Source organism: Osmerus mordax, chromosome 12 (genome assembly GCF_038355195.1).
Source record: "Osmerus mordax isolate fOsmMor3 chromosome 12, fOsmMor3.pri, whole genome shotgun sequence".
NCBI lineage: Eukaryota > Metazoa > Chordata > Actinopteri > Osmeriformes > Osmeridae > Osmerus > Osmerus mordax.
The window spans coordinates 9,780,136-9,799,085 of NC_090061.1; the positions used below are offsets into that span (position 1 = coordinate 9,780,136).

Genomic DNA, 18,950 nt, shown 5'->3' on the forward strand with positions numbered 1-18,950 from the left:
CAAGGCAGCCTTTGACTGGTCATACATTACTCATGAGCCTTATATGGGGATTCAGAATTAATCTCTTGTGGGGAGGATGCAGCTCTTCCTCTGCCCGTCTACTGCCTCCGGTCCACACCTTCCGGCAGGACACAGATTGGAGGATGTCTGCCCCTCCCTCCTGTCTTCCTCTCCCTCTTCTTTCTTCCATCTGTCTTTTCATCTCCATCTCTTCCTTCTCATTCCTCCCCTACTCCCCATATTTCCCTAACATCCCTTCACTCATCTTTTCCCTCTCCTCATTCTCCTCATTCCTCCCTTCTCCTCCCTCCCCTCCTCTAGTTCATTTATGATCCTCACAGCCCTACCCGATGGCCCTGGTGATGTGCTATTAGAGACCGATGTCTGATGACTCTCTTGCCTCACAGTATGGTGTTAGGATAAGCAAATTCACTGTTCGTAACATTTATGATGGGCTAGTATGTCTCTTTGTCTTAAATTTGCACATCAGGTAGATATTGTATGATTTTGTCATCACAATATTCTTGAATTAAGAGATGCAGCTCCAATCACTATTCCTAGATTTGCGATTGTTAAAATCACAATGAGTCATTGGATTGATACAAGAACATTCAACCACCAACGACCTTTGTGAGTCAGTGTTCCTCGGAATTATGTAGGCTATTTAGGGTTATAGTCTTGAATTGGGTTGTTTTAATAGAAACGATTGAAAGAAAAGTCTTTCAAACAAGTCCTGCAGATCAAGGTTCCTTTGTTCATAGAGCTTATTCACCTGTTCTGGCCCTTTAAGATAAAAAACGTTTCAATCTAGGCGTGTTTCCTTCTCCCATTGATTAAACGAGCCAGCCTCGCATCCTGCGGGAAACCAGCACAGCGAATAGAGGCAACACCTTACAATTTAGACTAGGACATTTAAAAAATATATATTTAGGTCGTTGAGATATTGTCAATATAAAGTATTGAGCCGTTTACATAGCACAATAATACCAACTTCACTCAAATGACGGGGAGCATATTGCAGAGCGTGTTCCTGAACATTTACGGTGTGTGAAGATGATATGAATGTCAACCGGTCAAGGTCCACTCTTCCGATGCCAACAGAACCAACATTGGATTCTTACCCTCCGGGCCGAGAGGATCTTCCGCAAGCATTTGGATAACATTTAGACACAGTGCTGTGTTCAAGGGACAAACAAGGATCTTGATTGTGTTTTTTATCTAGTAGGCTATGGGTGTCCTCTGGCACTGGAAGGAGGTGGGGCACTGAGAAGACAACTTTGATCGCAGAAAATATGGATTGATGCATTTTCAATATATATACGACACTTCTACAGAAAAATAGGCTTAACAACCATATTCTTTTAGAGACACAAGGGATTTATACCTAAACCATTTATTGTTGTCAACGAATGTGTTGCTTGTTGATTGCGCCCAACAGTGAAGTAGTGATCCAGGCTACCACATTTTAAAAAGAAGCAGTAGGTTATAGCCCACATCAACAAATTGATTGTACGAGAAATGGAGTGGGTGAATAGCTTATGAACGCTTGACACATGCAAATGGACCAATTTTCATTTTAAAACGCGGGGAAAATATTGTAGGCTAATTGGGCCTGACTAGCGGTGGCCTATGGACCTAATTTAATGAGCTGGACTGTTGAAGAATTATCACAATGTCGGCGGTAATGATATCACGGAAGGTGCGAAAATGGGAAAAGCTTCCTGGCAAAAATACTTTCTGTTGCGACGGACGAGTGATGATGGCACGGCAGAAAGGCGTGTTCTATCTAACCATGTTTCTCATCGTCGGCACCTGCTCTCTGTTCTTTGCATTCGAGTAAGTATAGTGAGCAGCACAAATTACATTTTACGCGTAGGCTAAAATTGAAAAATAATTGTCATGTACTGAATAATGTTCACCATGCCCTAATCAAATCCTATGCTTTTATTGTGTAGGCTGCTGTTTTCTGACATGATTTGCTGTTTGTCCCATATGTGGTGGGCGCATGCCTATATCTGGTGAATTGATTTGGATCTCTAAGCCAATGCCTAAAGGCACTGTCTTTGCTCCATATAAATCCAGCATGTTGTGTTTAAATCCCACATCCAAAGATTTCTTCTGACAAAAATCAATGACTGAGTGCTTGAGTGGGAAGGGAACTGTTATTGACCAAAGACTACCTCTTAAATATTTTATTGCCTTCTACTATTGTCCAGCAAAATGGGCCTTCTCAGCATATCTCTTATCTCAACCCAATATTGCAAGATCTGGACAGTAATCACTAGTGGGTGTAGGTGCAGTTTCACCTGGTTGTTTGGACCTGTGATCCCTGATTCATGAAGTGTAGAGGCCTCATCAGTTGGGGGTTTATGAGCATGCAGTGCATTGATGATCCATTTACAACATGAGGTGTAATCACTATCCAAGTCGCTCTGGATAAGAGCGTCTGCTAAATGACTAAAATCCAGGGGCTCTGAAACATGTCCCTGAGGGACAACCTATTGTCATAGTTCGACAGTCACATCCTGTAGTAGTCCTGATCATTATCAAACCACAACAAAATTTAAAAATCCAATGTTACAGTGCTAGTCCCCTGCTACTAGGCCTGTTGTAATCAACCAGTCTAGAGGATGAACAGTGCTGAAATCACCCATAGATTCTGTTGCTCCCTTGAGTCCTCTGGCCTGTCTACCCTTCTCTCCCTGGCCTCCGCTCGCTCCATCTATATCCTGTCTCTGGCTGCCCTTCCCTCTATGGCTGCCTGTGCTCGTCTGAGCCATGACAGAAGGCTGCGTTGTTCAGCTGGGTAGAGAGAGACCAGCCTGGTGCTGCTCTCAGCTAAACCGCCTGAGCTTGGAAGAGGCCCAGCAGTGACTAATGGATGGAGGGTCGTTAGCACGCTATGTTCATATTACAGTTGCCCATAATTATCCCTCATGGGGGAAGGATATTAAGATGGAGATTGAGCTGGTAAACAGGGGAGGGGGTAACTTTAAACTCTCCATTAGGGGGCAATTTGAGCTGTATCTGATTCAGACCTCTGACAGAGTAATGGCAATCTGGACGGAGAGGGGAAAAAGGTTTTGAAGGTTTCATATGAGTCTCTGCCTAACAGTTGTATTGATTCCAAGTGCTAAAAACACAGATGTGCAGATGTTAGACACAAGGGTGTCTGTTATAGTTTGTTGTATCAGGCATGAGCTGGAAATTCCTTATTTAGTAACAATCTTACCGACTTAACAGCTTGTATCCTTGGAGAAGACAAGCCGGCACAAAAAGGACTGTAAACACCAAGAAAGAAACACCATTGTGCTCATGATGGTCTGTGTCTGTTGAGATGATACACCAGAACCACCAAACAGGCAACTTTGATAATTACTAACGAGACTGGGATGAGTGAAGACTGCCAGTAGCTAGAGAACAGAGCGCTGGCTGTTCTGGTTGGCAGACTGGCCACACTCCATGAACAACTGGCAAAACATCTTATCATTAGCCATCAGCATTTCAGACTAGAGGGGGGGGGGGGGGGGGGGGGGTTCTCTAAAAAGAAACTAAACTAAGTTGCGGAAATGAGTGGAAAGTAGGCAAATAAGTGGCCAATTAGGTTTTACCAAAGACAATGTAAGATGTGACAAAGCCTTTGCTCCGTTTATCATTGGTTCAGAAGATTGGAGGAATGCATCCCTTCTATGTGAGCTTGCTGCCTCCTTAGTGTTCAGTAACAGTGTTCTATTGCTTTTAGTGGGATGTGTAGAGATGTGTTACAGTGAACATTAAGTGATTTGAATGGAAGCCTTCTGGCTCTGAGAAGACTTGGCTGGTACTGTACTGGGTTCAGATGTACTCTCCATGGAACTGGTCACCTGTTCACAGAGTCGTGTGTTTATTTGATTGTGTTAGAATGAGAATAACAGCGTTCTGTGGAGCAGGGAAGAAGCCTGTGCCTGGCACAAATGGCCAGTGTGTTGTTTGTGTGTTTAACCCAGGACACTGTGAGGCTGGGGTCTGTGTGTAACTGAGAAAAACAAGAGGAACCTGCACATTTGTGTGTGTGTGTGTGTCAATTGTTTTGTGCATGGGGCTGCATCCATAGCTTCAGCAGATGAAAGGTTAAAGGGGCGGTGAGGGAAACTATTGCCACCATCACAGCGGGCCCCCTCATCCTGTCAGATATCTCCTGAGTGTAAGGAGGGAGGAGGCGATGCGCAGTGCAGAGCGCTGATCTTGCAGTGTGACGGTGGCCAGAGCAGATCTAGTGACAGACCCCAGAGACCCCCTGGCATCCATCTCATGGACTGGCCAGTCAGACCCCACCCCCTCCAGCCAATCTCTCAGTCAAGAGGCTGATTTATGTTCTGGTAAAAAAAAAAAAAAAAAAAAACACCGGATCTTCATTATCGACAAGTATTAGTCTTTGTTCACTAAAGGCTGAGCAGTTTTTCTCACAATTGAACAAATTAAAATGTTCTGCAATAACTGGGTTTGTGTATGAATGAGGATACATGTTGCTCCCTTATTCCATTTCTTGGTATTGGAAGCTGTGTGTCACTGGACCCCAGGAGACTGCTTCTGTATAGATGATGTCACCTTCTAAGGGCTGGAACACAGGTGTTTTCAACCACTGTGGACATACAAGGCCTAATGTTTTAGTGTCTGCTCAATTTGCAGGTTGGGATGGCACTGTAGTGGGTTATTTTGTGCTTATGGATTTTTTTCTCTTCTAGAAGCCCATGGTCTTCTCCTCTCCCTGTGGTTACTGGTGTGCAATTTCATGTTGTGCAATCAAATTATTATCCTAACGTCAATGGATCTTCCGGTCAGTTTCAGGAATTCCAGTTAAAGGATTCTGTTGGACAGTTCTTTTTCTTTTTTTTTTTTTTTTGCTACAAAGCTCCAATCTTTCAGCTCTTTTAAATGAACTTTCTGCCCCCTGCAGTGGAATATTACCCTTTACATAATTCAGACGGCATAGCAGATTTGATGCTCACAGATTATAATGTTTGAGCTCTCTGTGGCTTTTAATGTATCCACTCTGATCTGCACCCATGGTGTGTGGATTAATATAATGGTTTAAAAGTGTGTGTCTGCTCTGCGCTGTGTCGTCTGCAGGCAACAGCTACTGGTCCTGGCATGAGTCAGTCAATGGCCTGCAGGTCAGAGGACAACAGCTGGCGTTGGAGATGTCTGCGCCGAAAGGATCAGCAAGACTCTGATCACAACGTTCAGAGCGGAGTCGATTTATGGAATCATTTCCTGTGGCCGTGCGGAGGAGAGAGGGAGGGCAAATGTAGTATATTGTGTTGGCTTGTCTGCAGTGCCCTAGAAAGAGGAGCTAGGCTGATGTCCTCATGAAAGAGAGATGTTTTCACAGGCTCTGTGCGCTGTAGATCTGCCGGCACAGCAAGTGCATAATTCATTTGTAGTGAAACGCATGTCTCCAGCGGCTGAAGCCGGATGTTAAGTATTAATAGAGATGAAATGAAATGCTGAGCAAAAGCAAAATGTCAGGAATCATGAAGGCATTTCATGTCTCTCCCCTGGTGATCCTGCTCTGAGGTTTAGCTGTTTTGTTGCTAAATTGATCATTTCTGAGGCCTCTAAACTACAGTTGCTGTTGCGTTCAGACTAAAGTGTCATGGGTCAAAGTCCAGACTGCAAATTCACCCCACTCTTTGTTGGGAAGGGAGTTTACAGTGAACCTCACACACTGCAGTTTACCTATTATCCCTTCCTGGTAGATGCTGTGGGAGAATGGCCTTTGCATAGGAAATGTTAGCCAAGCTATATCTCTGCTCTGTGTACACAGAAGAATGGGCCATTATGACACCAGCATTAGGGCTGGAGAAGGTATAGCCTACTCAACAGAGTAATAATCACTGTGGAAAATGAGCTGAAACTATCATATCAATAATTTCTCTCCCGGCAGTCAACACTAAACTGAACTTGGATCCTGATAAGGAGTGCCAGGTCGGAATGTGATTGATAGCACTGTTGATGAAAACTGAGTTCACTAAATGGAAGAAGAAAAAAAAGTCCCTGCTTAAATCTTCAAGATGTTTAGCTCATCTTTCGTTGATTGATGGACTCACAAGGTGGGAGTACCACCCTGGAGTGGTGTCCAGGATGGAGCCTTGACGGGAAGTGATGACGAAGTGTGCCTAGAATGCTTACCAGTCATGAGGGCTGCGACTACGCATCATCAACAGACTGCTGGCTTGGGCTGAGCTGCCTGACTACCTGCCTGTCTGCCTAGCCTCTCTCTCTGTCTCTCTCTGAATTGACTGTCTGTCCTCTGCTGTCTCTGCAGTAACAAACTGAGTGAGCTCTGGGCATTCATCTCAGGACTGGGACTAGTGGAAATGTTTATTGATTTGAACTCTGCTCACTTTTTCCATTAGATAGCGGGAGCTCTGCTGAGGGTAAGTGATCAGACCTGTCCAGCAGGTAGAGGGCCATTGTTTAGCCCGAGCACAAATATGCAGACACACCAGTCTAATCTGTAGAGAGAGACAAAAACAAGTCCACTTTGTTTCCCACTGTGTGGGCTCACAGTTGAGGCGTACTGTATTGTTTCCAACCGTTCTGGATATTTCCACTCACTGTGTCATGTATTAGTAAGTAAGTTGGAACCTGAAGATATATATGACCCAAGTTTAAGTACCACGCTTGGTACCATTTTGTCTTGTTTGTACATAACTAATTTTAAAGTACCCTGTTAGTTAGACTGTCCCCGAATCCTGCATACTGCATGAAGTCAGCTGAGCAGGCAGGCCTTGGTCTACCGTGTCATCCTCACATGGACATGTGCAGGATGTTGCATGGTGAGATCAAAAACTGTAGTCATACATGACATAATCCATGCATTATGGATGTGGGATATCTCCATAAGGGATGCAGAGCAGTGAAGCCTTGTCTATTAATATCCTCATGCAAAGACCTGTGGTGCCAATTTTGCTGCAGCACTCCACTGCCCACCTCCCTGACCAGTGAGAGGGCTTTGCAGGACTGCCTGTGTGCCAGCTGGACTCGTGCTAGTGTCCCTGCCCTCTGGAGGGGCAATGTGTGGCACAAGTAAACATGGCCGCCCCCTGTGTGTGTTTACTCATGGGCACCGTGGCCTCAGCGGCATGGCTGTAGAGGGGCCTTCAGGGAAGGGCAGAGCGAGCACTCCAACAGTGTTTTACACTGACCTTCTACCAAGCAGCACTCTGACGGTGCTCAGCTTCACCACTATGTTGGGCTGCACTTGTGTTCACGGTTCGAGGAAGGTCTCTCGTGTGAATTCGTTGAGGGTGTTTTGCTCTCATGTTGTGGTGGTTATCTCTGCAGGCTTATTTTCCGCTGTCGTGAAGAGAATTTAGATTGGCTTTTTTTTAATGAAATATGTTCATTTTATATCAGATTGAGGTTGTTTAGTGCGGGTGTGAAATTGTGGGCACAACGCTGTAATTTTCTCTCTAATTCAAAATTGGATGAGGTTTGGCCTTGAAACAGAATTGCTGCCACTAGTTTATAGCTACATGAAAGTATGTTAACCTATGCTGTACCAAGCTCTGTTTCTTTTAGGTAGTCTCTGGCTTTGTGGACAGACATACTATTTCTTAACCTTGCCTCTCCCCTCTCCTCCTGCAGGTGTCCGTACCTGGCCATCCACCTGTCTCCTGCCATCCCTGTGTTTGCTGCCCTGCTCTTCCTCTTTGTCATGGCCATGCTGCTGAGGACCAGCTTCAGCGACCCTGGCGTCCTGTCGCGAGCCCTGCCGGAGGAGGCCACCTTCATCGAGATGGAGATAGGTCAGTTCACCCATCCGTCTTTTTTAGATTGCTATCCGTACAAAATGACACTCCCGGGCTATCGACTTTTACAAGAACCCCCCCCCACCACCACCACTCCCTCCTGTGTCACCGCATCATCCAGTCCTACTGTGTGACTCATCCTAGCCAGCGTCATCCCAGAAGCTGACCCCCACCTCGCTCTTCTGTGTAGGAAAGGGGAAAGTGAAGTGAAAATCGTTTGGTGGACATGAATACTGCAGAGCCCGGCGGTGTTGAGCAGTGTATAGACAGCCCCGGCCTGCTGGTTTATTCATATAATGCTTTCCTTTCCTTTGCTTTCGGTTGTGTCCCCTCATTTGTGTATTCTGTGCTGATCCCCTTGACCCCCTGCCCCCCCCCCCCCCCCCCCCCCCCACCGCCATTGTTCTGAATTTTCTCCTCCAATCCAAAGTGTCCACGCCATACCTAAAGTTGTTAGGATTGCCTTCCGGCGATGCATCCTGCATTTCTCATTACCCAGACGACAGAGCCTATGTATTAATAATGAAGCCACAGCCAAAACCCACTTATATTCTCTCCTAGTTTAGTCCTTAGTGACCTACCTTGATGTTTGTCCAGACTCAACATACCCTGCCTGCCTGCTTTTGGATGTATGAACTAGGGTGTGGTTGAGATGACTGCCCCTAGTGGGGCCTTTCAGTCCCTGTTCTCTTCGCTGGACGAAAACACCCTATCTGCAGTCTGCTGCTTTGCCACAGCCCAATCTCCCTCCCCTTCCTCGCCCCCCTCCCTCCCCCCACATCCATTTCCTCATCTCCCACTCCCGTCACCCCCCAACCTCCCCACCCCCCTCTGCCAGGCTGCTCAGTGTGCAGCTTGTGCTCTGTTGTCGTGGGGAAGATTCACGATGCCCTTCACTTGTCCCCTGTCCCCTCTCTCATTAGGGACGAGGGGCGTGGGTGGGAAGAGCGGTCACATCGCCTCTCCAGATGACTGAGAGGGTCTGGAAATGAGGTCTAGTGCAGGTGGTCCTCTGAGGAAACGGCTTTCTGCTCGTCACTGCTCTGACTCACTCACTCCAGGAAAGCCTGGTTGAGATTCATGCTAATGGTTAACCTAGTACAGGCTGGGCTTGATCTAGAGAGAACACAGACACTATAGTCTTTAGTCAGATGTGGATATTTGGGTAGAGGGTATTAAGGGGGAGTGTAGTTGAGCCCTAGACACCATCTAAAAGGGTTTGTGCTGAGGAGGCTGGTATTGGGGCTGTGTTTTAGAAAATGGTTAGTTTATTAAGACACCCCCCCCCACACACACACACACACCCACACACACACACACTCCAAGTCCGATGCTTCGTCACTTTAGCTTTTTAGCGGCTGGCCCCCAGAGGAATGCTAATAGGAGGAGAGACCTACTCCTGGATTACATGAGGAAGACCAGCTCCCCTAGAGAGTAGACTCATTCCCCACAAGAGACAGATTGTTCATTTATTTATTGTTCATTGTTTCGCTCAGAATGCTGCTACTGCTGCAAAAGAATACTTACTACTATTACTATTAATACTTGGTAATTGTATCTTTTGATACTGCATTCGTCACCGAGTTAATCTCTTCTGTCCACTGTTTTGTCGTGAGCTGTATTGATCTTTACGTTTCCTATCAGGGAATGTGGCATGAACATCACTTGTGTACCTCATGGCTTCATGAAGAGGTCCTGGCCTACTGGTGCTAAGGTCCAGGGGCTTACTTTGCAGCTGCTGTAGTTGGATAGGGCTTTTATTTCAAACAGTAAATATATGATTTTTTTAAAGGCTGTGAGCTCCCTCCTTACCTATACTGGTACTTATTGCCCTGAGACCATACATATATATTCCATTATTATGTCCAGCACCCCACTCATGTTAAACCTGCAGATAAGCAGGCATGTCACACTGACACAGCAAGACATATCTCCCGCTTACTAATCCTGGCTAATGAATAATATTTACAGCCTTGCTATAATAACAGATCATCGTAAAACAAAACCTAGCGCCGCCTGCTGAGGACCTTTGGCTGAGGCGTCTGTGCCAATCTCTGACATTCTCAAGGTTCAGCAGCTCTGATTAATGTGTGCGCTTCCCAAACCCTTCATCTTCTCCTTGCCTTTGTGGCCTCCGTCTCCCAGCGTGCTGCTGTAGATCAGCCCACTCTGCTGCCCTTCCCCAGGGCCTCAAGCCTGGGTTAAGACCCTGGGTGTGTGCTGCTCTCATAGATGGAGGCTGAATTCTTTCCCCTGCGTAACCCTTGATTACATGACAACACTTGATAAATGAGGATTTGCCACTGTGTGGAGATGATTTAAGACAGGAGATAATGTCCATGTCTTATAGCCAAAGAAATGTTGGGTTTGAGAAACGAAGAGCTGTTCCTGTTGAAAAACGTAAGCTGTACTGTATGCAAATGTATAGATACGGACACGTTGTCAAATCGTTCCAAAATGGCCGTCTGTTGTTGATGTCTGTGGTTTCCTTTGTCTTCCACAGAGGCAGCCAATGGAAACGTCCCTGCGGGCCAACGCCCCCCACCTCGGATCCGTAACGTCCAGATCAACAACCAGATTGTCAAGCTCAAGTATTGTTACACCTGCAAGATCTTCAGGCCCCCCCGAGCCTCTCACTGCAGCATCTGTGACAACTGTGTGGGTAAGAGAGAGGAAGAGTCTTGCCCCCCCCACACACGCATCACCACTAGTTAGTTGGATTTGATGACCCAGATATATTTGTTGAAAATTGTACAGTTAATATAACTGTACAATTTAGTTCCCTTATGAACGAAGACATAAGTGAATAGCAGCTGTAGTTCATAAAGTAAGAGTGTGACCCTTCCTCCTCACATTCACCCTCCTCGACAGCTTTGGAAAACTGGCTTTATAATCTGTTGAGAAGCTTTAGAAATTTGTTGTGAAGTGACTTTTTTGGTAAAAAAACCGTCTCTTTTCAGCCATGTCATATTTGGAATGTCTTTTGGGGATAGATGCGTGGACATGACTGTACCATTTCTACTGTGCAGAGCCACAGTCATTTAGCTGACTGGTTCCACAGGCACTGACTGAAGGGTGCATTTGAAGTATAAGATGGCTGCTAATATGGTGTTTGACCATCTGAGAAATACACATACAGTACACACACACACACACACATACACAAGAGGAATGCAGTGATATGAGAGGAGACAGTGGAGGCAGTGTGAGTATATTTGCTCAGTCATAGTGAACACTGGGCAGTCTGTGTGGGCCGTACATGCACCTGCTGCAGTGAGTCTGCTTCCCACACACCCGGCATGACACAGCAGCCTGCCTCAGCCTGTAGTGCTACAAGATTGTTCCTTCCCCCTTGAGTACTTGGTTCCCCCCATATCAAAATGTGCAGTAATATAAATAATCCCTGGACAAAATGGGCTGTTGTGGCAATAGCGGCATTGTACCATTAGTTTCCCACTCACATCTATACTCACCAAAACTTGATATCTATCTTAGATTAAGTCAATTATATGATTATATCAATTATATGCATCTACAACATTCAATGTACGACTACACAAATGACTAATTCCCTTAGTTTTGTTCCTCATACTTAACATTCAGAGACGCGCCCACCTAGGTGCCAGTGCCTCACAGGGTAAATAGTGTTGTGAAACCTCATCCTGGGTGTGGGGTGTTGTCTGGTGCTGGAGGCAAGTGTAAAGCAAGATGTCTTCCTCAGTAAGCCCAGCTCGTCCAAGGAGTCTGGCTCTTGTTCAGATAGTCAGGAGAGGGTGCGGTGGTCACTATGTTTAGACCAGACAACAGGAAACAGGCTCCTGTTACCCACAAACATTCTGCTCTTTTTTCTTTTCTTTTAGAGAATGACCTCAGAGAATGACTCTTTTTAAAGGTGGATTATGAAAGTCATATAAAACTGTAGTTTTATACTGTAATATTCTCAGAGTACTAAAGTAATTGGACTTTACTACTATGGGAGTCAGGTGGCTGAGCGGTTAGGGAAGCGGGCTAGTAATCAGAAGGTTGCCAGTTCGATTCCCGGCCGTGCCAAATGACGTTGTGTCCTTGGGCAAGGCACTTCACCCTACTTGCCTCGGGGGGAATGTTCCTGTACTTACTGTAAGTCGCTCTGGATAAGAGCGTCTGCTAAATGACTAAATGTAAATGTAAATGTCCCCTACACTAAACACATGACTGTGTTTGGGGACACAGTCTGTGTCCCAGATTGCATATTTAACCTCTTTCTCTCTGTCTCTCCCCAGACCGGTTTGACCATCACTGTCCGTGGGTGGGCAACTGTGTGGGCAAAAGAAACTACCGCTACTTCTACCTGTTCACCCTATCCCTGTCCCTGCTCACCATCTACATCTTTACCTTCGACATTGTCCATGTGGTGCTACGTGAGTATCCTGGGATAGGGGGTGACATTCTGGATAAGACATGACAGGTGACTGGGAGAGATTGTGACATACTGACAGTTAGAGGAAGGTGACAGAACAAGAATGACAGTGAGTGATGCCACACCTCTGTACGGAATCTCATACACACACACACCTTCACAGATATCCTGATGAAATGTTATGGAGACCTGGTTGAGTGCAGGTTTCTGTGGAGCGTGGTGTCATGCACAAATAACTTCTTGGATGACAGGCTCGTGCTCTCATCTCCCAGTTCCGTGCTCCAGACCCCCAGACAGGCAGTGGGAGGCTGAGCAGTGAGCAGATGAGGGAGGCCTGGAGCCAGGGAAAAATACCATTTATAGTCAAGATAATTTGCTTCAGACCTTTGGTGTTAATTTAGGCTGCGGCATGTCTCTAATGTCATTTTAAATGTAGTTTAATGGTTCTTACTAATGGTGTGGAGAGAGGGAGATGAATAAGAACAAGACAGTCTTTTCAGAAGTGTGTGTGTTTCTTTTGAAAGGTTCATAATATTTTTCTTTTCTCCACAGGCTCAGTGGACTCTGGATTTGTGAATACTCTGAAGGACACACCTGGGACATATCCTTTGCCTTGAAACACCAAGTAACTCTGAAGGCGCATTTTATTTGTGCAGTGTGAATAATACAATCCTGAACGGTCATATTGGGTGTAAAACAATTGTTGACGTTTGTAGTCTGCCATTTTAGGTGGACTTGAGAACCTACAGCCTGCCAATACCAATACTTCTAAATAGGTTCCTTTCCTCATCTCCTTTCCTCAACCTTACTGTTGTAAAGTAGATCAGAACAGTTTCACCATTGCAGTGTCATTTACTGATCAGAGATCATGAAGGGAAGGAGATGACTCTATTGAGGCTCCACCTCTGTGTCGATGTTTCCTTAACTGGAGCCCACTGTGCTGGAGGTGCTGGTGTGTTTCTTCACCCTGTGGTCAGTGGTGGGACTGACCGGCTTCCACACCTACCTGATCTCCCTCAACCAGACCACCAATGAGGACGTGAGTATCGCTCCCTCACTCTGCCAAACTATGATACCATCATGACCTATGGACTGCAGTAGACCAATCCCAGCGCTTAACCTTACTAGGATGAGAATGCTGTAACAGAGGGAACTTGTACCTACTGTACCTCAGGTGCTCTTAGTGCTGTTCAGTCGGAGTGCGTGTCAAGGTGCACCAGCGTGGTGTCCACGTGGCTGGAAAGATAAACAGGTTCCTGCTTAGGGTTGGTGTAAACACTCCAGTTCTAAGGCCAGTGAGGGATTGCCTTGGCAACAGCACAACCCTTGGTGCAGTTAAGCAATTGTAATGTAATGAATGGTTAAAACATCTTACAGGTTTTTCAGAGACACAGCTTAGAATTGGAATTAACACTTTTCCCTATGTATTTCCCTCTATGTCCCTGTTCATTATAAATTCCACTGCCCATACACTTCTGTTGTTAGTGGTGGGAGACTCAGAACGATGTGTTGACATGGCATGCCACACCAGGGTAGTACAGTGTGTACTGTAAGTTTGTCTGTACGTGGGTGAATGTGTAAATATATATATACATCTGTGCCTTTTGTTAGCCCTGATTCATCTGCAGAGAGTCTGTAGAGAAAGATGGTGATGGCAGTAGGTGGGCGGTTGCTGCTGAAATCTACAGAGCTCTTCTTCTTCTCTTACGTTCTACTGTAATGATTAATGTATTGTCCCCTTTCTCCCCGCCTGGCTTGCAGCCTTGTTTTAAGTGGTAACAAGCTGGGTGAGCAAAACGCAGTGCTAATGTTGCTCTGGAGCACAGTGGCTGTCAGCCTGGCTATCTAGATCTGTGATCGGTCTAATAATAGACACATCAATACCTGCAGGGCTTGGCCTGCTGCCAAACACACTAGTGTGATGGAGAGAGAGGGGAGGAGTAGGAGAATGGGAGAGAGAGAGGGAGAGGGGAGAAGGAGAGAGGGAGAGAGGGGAGACGGAGAGGGCACCTTCAGGCTCACGACTGGTCCAGTGTCCCAGGGGAACTCACAAGGCTCCATGTTCCTTACATAGCTAACATTCGAGGATTGAACAACGCTGGTGGTGGAGAGAGGGAGCTGGGTTAGTGCTGCAGCAGGCTTGAGGGATGAGGAGAGGTTGTCTAGACCACCCGGGTTGGTGTTGACCTATATCTAAGGGTCGAACCGGAGGCCATTAGATTGTCTGGCCTATTTCTGTCACGTCCAGGTGTGTCTGTGTGTGCTGAATATCCAGGCTGGGTGTTTAACGGGTAATAAAACTCACACTGTGCTAAGAAATTCTTCATAGGAAAATGGCTTTATATTGTTTCTCTGAAATGTTTAACATTCGAAAGAATATTTGAATAATATTTTGTTAGTATGCTTCAGGCTTACCACACACCTAGCTTACACTTCGACCAGAAATCATTCACCTGACAAATGTTATTAATAGTCAGGTTCAACCCTGTCGGAATGCGGTCTAAAATTGGAACTGAGCATTTGAATAAGGTATAAGCACAAGAAAACTATTTTAGAAGGGAAATTCAATTCACCCTGTTGGTTGGGTTTTCTGGTAGGCAGTGTGTGAGATCTGGGACATGGGTAGCATCTGCCTGAGTGGGTAAGACATTAGAGGCCTTGTCTAACAAAGTGTGTCCCTGTTCTCTGTGTCCAGATCAAAGGCTCATGGTCGGGGAAGAACCGAGTGCAGAACCCCTACAGCCACAAGAACATGATGAAGAACTGCTGTGAGGTTCTGTGTGGCCCTGCATACCCCAGGTAGGAATACTGGAGGAGATCTGGACAGGTTTACAGTAATATTTATGGAGTAGCAAGCTAGCATGCTTTCCCAAGTAATATTCCCTACGGTCTCCATTTCAATCTCTCTCGCTCTCTTGCCCTCTCTCTCTCTGCCCTCTCTCTTTGTCTTCCTCCCTCTTTGTTTAATATTATTCCAATCTCAATTATAGACCTTCCCGCTCTTTCCCTCAATCTCTCTCCTCCCTCTGTGTCATGGTGAACAGAGTGTTGTGTTGACTGATGTGCTGTCTCCATTGCCAGTGTCTTGGACAGAAGAGGGCTGATGCAGGAAGAATCATCAGCTCCAACAGTCCCTGCAGCTGAGGCTGCCACCAAAGGCAGCAACCCAGTCCCACAAACCACAGTAAGCCCACACAAACACACACACATCCATAAGAATATACACACACAAGCACACACATGCACTATAAAAATATACACACGCACATACTCTTTTTCATCACTGTTTGTGTGTCTGGCACTAAACTGGTTCCAGCCTGCCAGACACTGAGTATAGTACAGTGAGCATGCATAAAAGACAGCCTAAATCAATTACAGAGAGAGCCAGGATAGAGTGGGGGAGAGCATATGAGGTGTGCAAGAAGAATAATGTGCTGCTGAACTGAAAGAGGGTTTTTTTTTTGAGAGAGAGAGAGATACTGTTAATGCACTTTGCGACTCACTGTCATAACCGTTCTGCCCCTTTCCTTCCACGGCTGCCATTTTATTCCCGGCCATACACTCTGGAAACACACATACAGTCTTCCACAATGCAGAAGGAAACACTCAATAGGCTAGATATAATGTGTAACCATTTAACTTGATGCTGATTGGCTCAATTTCTCATCTGTAGAAAACCACAGCTCCACTCATCCCCAACGAGCACACTCCTGATGACACCAAGCCCAGCATTGCAGAAACCCCTGAGAAGATCTCCTCACCCAAGGAGGAGAAGCCACCTACTCCCAAATTCCCACCCCTGGCCTCCCCCGAGACTGACGTAGAGACATCCATCGCCGTCAAGGACAAGACCCACTAACTGGGGGAGGGGCCAGAGAATTCCCCAAGCCCCGCCCCAGCAGTCTTCTCACTTTCTGGTCTGTGGGTCTTAAAGGGAACATGAATCAGAATCTGAGCTGGATGACGGACGAGCAACCAACCAATGGTGGACGAGAGACTATTATGATCTGATTTTACATGCCACCAGATGCACAGAGACGGTTCAGCAAGCCACTCCCATCCCTTCTCACTGACTGCAAGACTTCCTAATTGACAGTAGTGGTATTGGGAGAGGTGGGGCCCTCAGCAGATCTCTCCTGCCCTGAGAATTGCATGAAAAACTACTAATGGAGAGAACGCTTCAAACCACTCCATAGACGAGACATCTCCAGGTGCCTGTGACTTATGGCAACCTATGGGCTCGCTTGGATCGTCAGCACGACTGTTTCTTTGTCTTGGTTTTCTATATATAGCTAAGTGACTTTTATTGTGAAAAAAAAGCTTGTTCCAACGTAGTCTTACAGATGTCTATTCCTTCCGGGCCTGTCAGTCTTCTAGCATTAACACTAATGCGTCAGATCTCCGCTTCTCCAGTACCTGGTACAGGCCCTATGCAATTCATGGATGGTTGGGATAACAAAGGGAGGGCATGGACACTGAGGATGTTTTGACTTGTATGTAAGACGTTCAACAGTATGTCTATGTCGTTCACTATTGGGCAGTGACATGGTAAAGCAGAAATAGCAGACCGATTTCTCAGAAGCTCCTTCCACAAGTGAAACCCTACCGATACTGCTGCAAACTGGCGTTGTTTCATTGACCCATCTATATCAAGATGTCCTCTCGTTTATCCTACTTCCATTGTTTTATATTCTCAAAGGGAATGTGCTCTGTGATGGTTGAGCGGAAACATTTTGTTTGCAGACATTCTACTTCCTGTGTCCAGTAGTATATGGAAGCAGACTTAGCCAGGGTCCTGGTGTGTATGAGAGAGAGAGCCTGATTGCTGTTGATAGTAGACACTAGTAACAGTGCCTTATCAAAAAGCTGCACTATCACATGCAACTTCACAAAGGTCGACCACAAAGAAGCCCTTAGACTTCATTTCATGAAAGCAACTCAGAACTGTATGCACAGGAGTGTTCAGTGGGAAATGTCACTTTTTCTACTGTATCATTGAGACTTTGAGAAGCAAAAAAAGAAGTCAAGCCATTGCTGAAGTGTACATACTGTATAGGTGTAGATATGGTGGTAGATATGTTCCGATGTCAGGTGGAAATGGAGGATGGCATCCATGTTGTGGCTATTTTCCCTTTTTCTTTGAAGGTGGTTTGTGTGGCCACTGATGAATATCTACCTGTAAAGTGGAATCCTGCCTCCAGTTTCTCTTGTCAGACCCCATCTCCTTCCTATCTATACTGCCGTTTGTCCTGTTGCCAACCATTAATGAGCATTTCATTCAGTCTTTAAACTGCTCCCCGCCCTCCCCCTTTACTCGTCTTCTCTTTTTGTCTTTCACTGGGAAAAGGGATTGGGTGCCCAGGGCTACATGGCTGCTGGAGCCACGTGTGGCTCAGTCTCATTATCGAGACTGAAGATGGAGCTGCTTTAGTTTCTCTGCCTTTCACACATCTGTTCATTTCACACCAACTGGGGCACCAAATGATTTCAGCTTCTGAGAGGCTGTGAGGCTCATGTGCGTCTCTGCAACGCCAATATCTCAAAGGGACGGGATTCCAAAGGAGGTTTTTAGAAAGAATGACGTTGTGTTAATCCGATTCTATTTGACGGGGAGAATGTGTATTACTCATTGTGTTGTATGCAAGGCAGAGGAATTGTTTGTGCCATTTACTTGTACAGATACTCTAGTATAATCACATTAGGCCCTCCTGTTTTGACCCAGATAATTTATTCCGGTAAATAAATGCTTCAATTGATCTAGTCAAACACAATTTATAAGAGATTAAAGGCAGAGATAATAGATTAATAGAAGGGATATTGAATTGATTTAGTATATTTTAAGCCTTTTTCCTCTACCTTCACAATGTCGATAATTCTATTCCCTAATAAAACCTTGAGATACTACTATTGAAAAAATGATTAGTGAAAGAACATGGAAGTGCATTGGTTTGTAGTAGAAAGTGAAAGATGAAACTTAAATCCATATTTACTTGCCAACCCAGCAGTTTACATGTGTGATATGAGCGCCTCAGAACAGAGAGTCTGTTAGCGAGACAGGACCACAATGTTTGATCAGGGAGTCATACTGTTAGCCCTGTGAGCTTCTGAGAAGGCATATTTGAATGTTTGTTGTGAGTGAATGCTTTTTGAAGAACTGTAATGTCCGTTTTGGCCAAAGGCTTCCAGTTTATTTTGAAGATGCGATTATGGTAGAATTCAACCCTCCTTTTTAGTGGAAGTTGATGGGGTCCTCCAGAAGAGTACTTGGCTGTGCAGTTTTAAATATGTTCTTGTATGTTTCCTAGTGTTGCATTGTCATCAATAGAACGTATGAATGTTATTGGTGTGTGACCAGCTTATTAAATAGGGATTGTACTTGAGACATTTAACCAGTAATTTAACTGGTTGAACAAGTGCGGTTTTAAAGATTTAGGAATTTGAAATCTGGCACCAAATTATAATGACAAATAATTAAACAAGATAAAATGACTCAGTGTGAGGTAAATATTTGTATGTTTTTTTTATGTGAAAAGTACCTGAGGTCAGATTGGAATCTGCTGACCTAATATTCCAGTACATAATGTAAACCAGATAGTTATCATACCACTGATGGAATAATATTTATGTTCACTTTGTTTAGTAATGACACTGTGATTATGTATATTTCATCCAATTTCCCCCACTTCTTTTTACATTATTGATTGATGTGGTAAATAAACTATTGTCTTATTATTTGGGATCCTTTCTCTCTTAAT

At 45.2% G+C, this 18,950-nt stretch overlaps 1 protein-coding gene across 1 annotated transcript; it reads left to right on the top strand.

Moving 5' to 3' along the window:
- The first annotated feature begins 878 nt into the window (after positions 1-878).
- zdhhc9 (zinc finger DHHC-type palmitoyltransferase 9) lies at positions 879-18,924 on the top strand. The gene is made up of 9 exons (XM_067247166.1): positions 879-1,836; positions 7,633-7,793; positions 10,300-10,458; positions 12,059-12,196; positions 12,748-12,794; positions 13,130-13,234; positions 14,891-14,994; positions 15,277-15,379; positions 15,869-18,924. The coding sequence occupies exons 1-9, from the start codon at positions 1,673-1,675 to the stop codon at positions 16,052-16,054; spliced, it is 1,167 nt and encodes a 388-aa protein (XP_067103267.1). The 5' UTR covers positions 879-1,672; the 3' UTR covers positions 16,055-18,924.
- Positions 18,925-18,950: the final 26 nt, after the last annotated feature.

What these genes read in the sequence shown, in the direction of transcription:
- zdhhc9 (XM_067247166.1), top strand. Translation starts at nt 1,673, where the DNA reads ATGTCGGCGGTAATGATATCACGGAAGGTGCGAAAATGGGAAAAGCTT. An exon ending in CATTGTCCATGTGGTGCTAC is followed by an intron (nt 12,197 to 12,747) that starts GTGAGTATCCTG and finishes TTTTCTCCACAG; the next exon opens with GCTCAGTGGACTCTGGATTT. An exon ending in ACCAGACCACCAATGAGGAC is followed by an intron (nt 13,235 to 14,890) that starts GTGAGTATCGCT and finishes CTCTGTGTCCAG; the next exon opens with ATCAAAGGCTCATGGTCGGG.